The sequence below is a fragment of the Armigeres subalbatus genome, chromosome 3 (genome assembly GCF_024139115.2).
Source record: "Armigeres subalbatus isolate Guangzhou_Male chromosome 3, GZ_Asu_2, whole genome shotgun sequence".
In the NCBI taxonomy this organism is placed as follows: domain Eukaryota; kingdom Metazoa; phylum Arthropoda; class Insecta; order Diptera; family Culicidae; genus Armigeres; species Armigeres subalbatus.
The window spans coordinates 236,816,148-236,822,609 of NC_085141.1; the positions used below are offsets into that span (position 1 = coordinate 236,816,148).

At 38.3% G+C, this 6,462-nt stretch overlaps 1 protein-coding gene across 1 annotated transcript; it reads right to left on the reverse strand.

Moving 5' to 3' along the window:
• Positions 1 to 5,647: 5,647 nt before the first annotated feature.
• On the reverse strand, positions 5,648 to 6,247 carry LOC134222351 (uncharacterized). The gene has a single exon (XM_062701511.1). The coding sequence runs from the start codon at positions 6,245 to 6,247 to the stop codon at positions 5,648 to 5,650; it is 600 nt and encodes a 199-aa protein (XP_062557495.1).
• Positions 6,248 to 6,462: the final 215 nt, after the last annotated feature.

Consider the following 6,462-nt stretch of genomic DNA (forward strand, 5'->3'; position numbering starts at 1 on the left):
AGCCGGAATTTCAATACGCCAAATTGTACTACATATATTTCAATCTACTGAATGAATGACTAAGATTTAAGCTGGTAAAGCAGAGGAGCAAGCTGTTCAATGAGTAGATCCTTGTTTTACTTCGCCGAATAATACATAAAAGCAATATTATAGGATTGTTCAAATAAGTTGTAGTGCAAGAACGTTTGTATTTTTATATATCTTCATGTAGCGAAACGAGTTAAAAACAGGCCTGGGATTTGTCACCTTCATACAGAAAAACCATGCGACAAAACCAAAGAGAAAACAGTCACATCAAACTGGACAACACAACCTAACCAACGTAGCTCGATACAGCGTACTACTGGTCTCTCGCTCCGACAAGACATTTTGAATATTGTCACATACTTATTTTGTTACGATATATTTGTCGTGTGACGCTTTCCATCGCGACTAAGGTTTTGCACTACCAGACGGATTAGAATATTTGTCATGGTTATTGACAAAAAAGTTCGTCATGTCACCTTTGAATTTTGTCGCGACAAAAATTGCTGTCGTTGTCAGCAAAATGTTGTCATTATGAATTGATGACAAAATAAGAGGAAACCACTGAAATGGTGTGGTTTCTTGGTTTTACAGCAGTTGAAGTCGAGCTCATTATAAAAACGGCTAATATGTACGGCAAAATAATAATGTGTCGAATTTTGGAGATTTTAGTCCAGCTCCTCCTGATTAACCAAAATGCGTCATTTAATTACATATCTAAAATGTATGTTTAAAAATCACGAATGGTTTGAAATTATCTATATCCAGAAATCTTTTAAGCGGGCCATTAACACTCGAGCACACAAGCTGTTGTATTTTGAACATCATAAACCAAAAAACATATCACGCTGTACATAGCATGAACAAGCCCGCATGAGCGTTTCATGACCGTACACTTATTACGTAAGCACTTATGGAAGGAGTACTATAATTTTCTTACTCTCCATATAAATAAAAAATAATGTGTAAGAAAAAAAATTTACATTGGAGGGGGTTTCGAAAAACACAAAAAAATGCACCGTTATAAGTGTACGGCCCCACAACAGCCCGTGGCTAGCGATTAAAATTTAATACTCCGCCCAAGTTAACGTGCAGTAATTCCAATCAATCAAAAATGTATCGAATGTTCCTTAATTGCCCCTAATGTAGGATTTACGCTTAAATAAAATTCCGTATTTCTCTTATACATAAAATATTGCAGTCAAATAACCGTCGATCAGGCAATTGCTACAAACGGTGTACCGGTTAAAATCCACTGAAGTCGATATTTACGCGGACGATTGATTGTACTGCGTAAATCAAAACCAGGTAAATTACAAAACCGCGTAAAATGACTATCAAAAATCGCTGCTTCGTACGCTCCGATTTTTTTTTCAAATCCACGTTCTGTGCAAGAGACACTTGTTTTTTGTTTATGTATTATTATGTACGTAACAACGCAAAAATTGAATAAAATGTCTTATTTCTAAATAGAAAATCTGTCAAGAGAACAAGGAAATAATTAATTATAAAGTGCCTACGCATAGTATGAATAATGTAAGCTGCGATCATTTTCTTCAAGTAGAGTCAAGCACGAGACACTGAAGACGGCCTTACTGTTGAGGTCGAAATACGTATCTGTCAAGATACAATTAAGTGGTGGAATTCAATGGGATTGTATAAACTCGTCTTATGACAAGTGATGATATTTCAAATTTGTCCGCTGCTATTGCTCCTCCACGCAGATGGACAACCAGAAGATGCGACATAACTTACTTTCGGGACCAATGTTGTGTCGTGCACAGAGCCGAAAGTGTATGCGTTGTCACTGTCGCAGATGTGTGCTCTAACAAGACATACAACAAAAGCAAATTGTCGCGGTTGGAAAAAGTTGTCATCTGGTCGTGGGGATCCAGTCGTGCGACGGAAAACTGGAAGTTGACAAGTTTTTTTTGCCTGACCATGTTTTTATGTATCTTGTCAGGTGTCACTGACAAACGCGACAATTCCCAGGCCTGGTTAAAAATAAAGATATGTTTCCATTGTGAGTATCATTTGGTCGTGGTTCTGCCAAATCACACCAAGCGCCAATGAAAAATTTCTAATTTTTTCGTTAAAGTTTTCGTTTAACAGATTCAGGTGCCCTTTTTGTTAAGAACGCTAGTCATATAAAAAGGATTCACTCCTGAAGCAAGATAAGTGTCTTCAGGATGTGTAGGGGAGTGTGGTGTACTACACAGAAAAAATAATGAAAAGTAAACAGCGCGTAAAACTTGCCATGCTGAAATTTACGCTATTCTTCGCTGAAATGGCCCTCTTCCTAACAAGATTGCTTACAACTTGCATGCAATATAGACGATTCACGTCAAATATTGTATACATTTAAGCTATATCCGTTGTGGAATCACGCTAATAATGATGTTCCATTTATGTGCATGATTTTCGGCGTAAATTTCAGTGGATTTTTCTATCTGTGTAGCTGTTCATAACAGGTGCAGCAATACATCACAAGGACGCCCTCATTCGCACTAACTACTCAGGGAATAGATGGTCAAGAAGAGCCACCGTTGCTAACTAATTTTGTTTGTTTGTTCGCTGTCTTCCATCGAAATAGCTGCCAGCATCAGAACGCTCTTCAGGGAGGGCCAAAGTCACACTTCCGCTTATTATGCACGAAACAAGCAGCGATAGGGCAAAAATTACACGGCACAGCCCATGGTTTGGTCCTCCTCTGCTCTGCCTTCATCGTTGCCCCACTATATGATCTAGCTGCTCCGCTGCTATAATATTCATAGCTGAAACTTCCGGGAAAACACCATACAACCACTAATAACACACTAAACACACGTAAAATCACTAGCACTCCCGACATAAAAACGAAAATCGAAAATCAGTTTTAAGAGATAGAGCCTTGCTTTCTTCAGCAAAAATGTTCATAATTAATTGTTCCGTCCAGGAAAAATATTGCCCAGGTCAGGTTACGGGCTTAAGGATGATCTAGAGCATCCAAACTATCTTTGAGTTTTAATTTTGATGTTCTAAAGAATCAACACCATTTTAACATATTCTGATTAAATAATTTATATGGACATGCTTCATGATAATATCCGGCGCCTGTCCAGTGATATAATAGATCTTTTCCAATATCCACAATACTCCAAACAGTTCTTGAAATCAGATCTTAATATTCAAATCGATCAACAAAAAGATCTACGATGTCCCCACTATTTTTATGAGTTGGAACAGCTCCACGATACGTCATTACACCATTACAGACACACCACAGAATTCGTTCGACATCTACGACACTCCAAATTATCCTTGAGTACAGGTCCTTATATTCAAATCGATCAACATGAAGATCTTCGATGTCCCTACTAAGTTGAAATAGCTCCAGGGTTACTCATTACACCATTACAGACACACTAGAGAATTCGTTTGAATTCTACGACACTCCAAACTCTCCTTGAGCTCAGATCTTAATATTCAAATCGATCAACATGAAGATCTTCGATGTCCCCACTAGTTTTATGATGTGGAATAGCTCCACGATACCTCGAAACACCATTTCAGACACACCACAGAATTCGTTCGACATCTACTGCACTCCCAACTATCCTTGAGTACAGATCTAAATATTCAAATCGATCATTTTTTTAGCAACATATTTTAGCTATTACATTTAATTCATTTTGGGATAAGTATGGTGAACAGCGTTTGAAATGAATTGATGTGATATTATTCATACGTAAATTACTTTACTCTTACATATAAATGTTAGTCTTAGTAAAATCCACTTTAGTGCAATACTGAAACCAATTATATTGTCGATTGAATGTGTTGCAAGCTTTCTTCAGTTCAATATATCAAAATATATAATATGTATAATAAGTATGAAGCAAGTAAGTATGAGAGTACCAACGCCTTCGGGGTGCAACTTACTCTAATTCTGATCGATTATGGAGTAGCAATAATTCACATGTACAGCCGGTCATCAAGGGACGCTGTGATCCCCGTAGACCAAGCTTTATTCTATAACACTATTGACGATAAATGGAACGAAAAAAATGTGGATGCGATGTTTGTGATCATAATAACACGTTTTTTTCGTACGTACGTACTGTGTACGTAATGATGTCCTTTGGAGCAATTCCAACTAACAAGCAAGTTTGGGAACCTATGCGTCACTCTGTTATAGAATTCTGGAGTTCCGTAATTGTTTTGAGAATACTGTGATTTTAATGGCGTAATGATGTTCCATGATAGTTCTCCAACTAACAAACAAGCTTCAGAATCTATAATTCACTATGTTGGTCTTCTCCAATATCTGAACTCATTTATGGTACCGTAGATATTCTGGGAATTTATTATTTGTATATACTGGTGTAATGATAATGATATCCCATGGGGTTTCTACAACTGACACATACGCTCAGGATCCTACGAATCACTCTGTTGGCCTCGTAGACCTCCAATATCTGAACTCAAAAATCGTTTGGAATACCGTAGATATTCTGGGAATGTTGAAATTTTCATATACTGGTGTAATGATGTCTCATGGGGTTTTTACAACTAACATAAAGGCTGAGTAGCTTTTGAAACACTCTGTTGGTCTTGTAGACCCACAAGATCGGAATTCAATAATGATTTGGAGTACCGTAGATATTATGCCAATATTGTATTTTGTAAATACTGGTGTAATGATGATTCATGAGGCTTCTCCTACTAACACATAAGCTTGGAAATCAATGAATCACTCTGTTGGTCTTGAAGATCTCCAATATCTGAACTCTAGAATAATTTGGATTACCGCAGGAACTCTGGGAAAGTTATGATTTGCATATACTGGTGGAATGATGTCCCATGGGGTTGCTGCAACTAACATACAAGCTCAGGACTCTGTGAATCACTCTGTTGGTGTTGTAGAACTTCAATATCTGAACTCAAGAATGGTTTGAAGTACCGTAACTATTCACGGAATGTAGATTTGTTCCATGGTGTTCCATGGGGCTTCTCCAACTGAGACACAAGCTCGGGAACTTATGAATTACCCTGTTGATCTTGTAGACCTCCAAGATCTGAACTCAATAATAGTTTGGAGTACCGTTGATGTTTTGGTATCACTGCGATTTGATAAACATAGTTTAATTATGTCTCAAGTAGCATTTGCCAACTTTAAATTAGGAGTGAGGCCCCATAAAACGCTTTGTTGTTTATGTAGATCATCAAGATCTGAACTCAAGGAAGGTTTGGAAGCCCTAGAAGAACTCAAAAAAAAAAATTTTCCCCCATATTTCTACTGTTTCATGGTTTGCATACGTTTTTGAAGCAGAATGTCCAAAATTTATGTTGAAATACAACGAAAAAAAAATCGTATTGAATCGGTTAAAGACTTTCCAAAAACTTTCGCTGACGCGTCAAAAACAAAACGGCACTTTGTTGTAGTATTCGATAGTCTTAGCACCGCGTGGTGGGGCAGATGCCATTTAAGAATGCCTTCGGAATCCTGTTCCTCATCAATCTCTTTACAGTATCCCAGATGTTCATACTCCTCTATGAATTGGTCATACTATTGCTTTACTTCTGGCTACTTGATCAATTTAGACTCCATTGCGTAAAATCGTCTTAATGCTATCTGACGCGATTAACTTAGCTGTTTACAAGTTTCTCGTAAAGGCAGTTGAACTACACATCGACCTTCGGAGGTACGCCGGAATGAAGACTGAAAGTGGGCCTCGCACTCTTCAGCCTCGGATGGTACGCTTTGTTCTATATCCACACTCTCCAATTTCCAGAAACTCAATTGATCTGATGACGATATTGCGGTGTGTGAAAAAGCGACAGATCCAGATATCAATTCGTCAGTGATTTTTTCTCCAACAAGCCATCCAAAGTGTGAGTCCAGGAAAATCGGAAGGTTCTCTGATAGTTTGACTCGTCCGGGCTTCATCAGGTCGTTGAACCACTCCATCCCGATCAATAAATCAACTTGACCAGGTTTGTAGAATGTGGGGTCTGCCAAGAGTATTCCAGACGGAATGTTCCACGAGGCAATATCGATTTCAAAAGTCGGCAAAATTCCGATGATCTTACGAGAGACCAAGCAATTCAATTCTATTTTGAAGCTGCTATACCTGGAGAAAACTCGAATCCATGCCTTATGTCGTACGTTGGACTTGATGTTGCTGATTCCGGTGATTGATATATTCGCTTCTTCCTTCTGCAGTCCTAGCTTGTTGGCCATTGACTCTGAGATCTAGGAGTGCTCGACATGTATGCGGCTTCCCAATACTTATCCAAGACAAACACTTGTGCTGTGTGAAGCAACACCTGCTGCGCTGGGTACCAACACGTATTAGAGTATGCGGCAGGCTAACGTTATATCCAAGACCAACATTCCCTTCCATTACCCTACTTAATGAAGAACAATTGAGAAAGATGAAAATTTCACCTTGTTTC

What these genes read in the sequence shown, in the direction of transcription:
- LOC134222351 (XM_062701511.1), bottom strand. Translation starts at nt 6,247, where the DNA reads ATGGCCAACAAGCTAGGACTGCAGAAGGAAGAAGCGAATATATCAATC.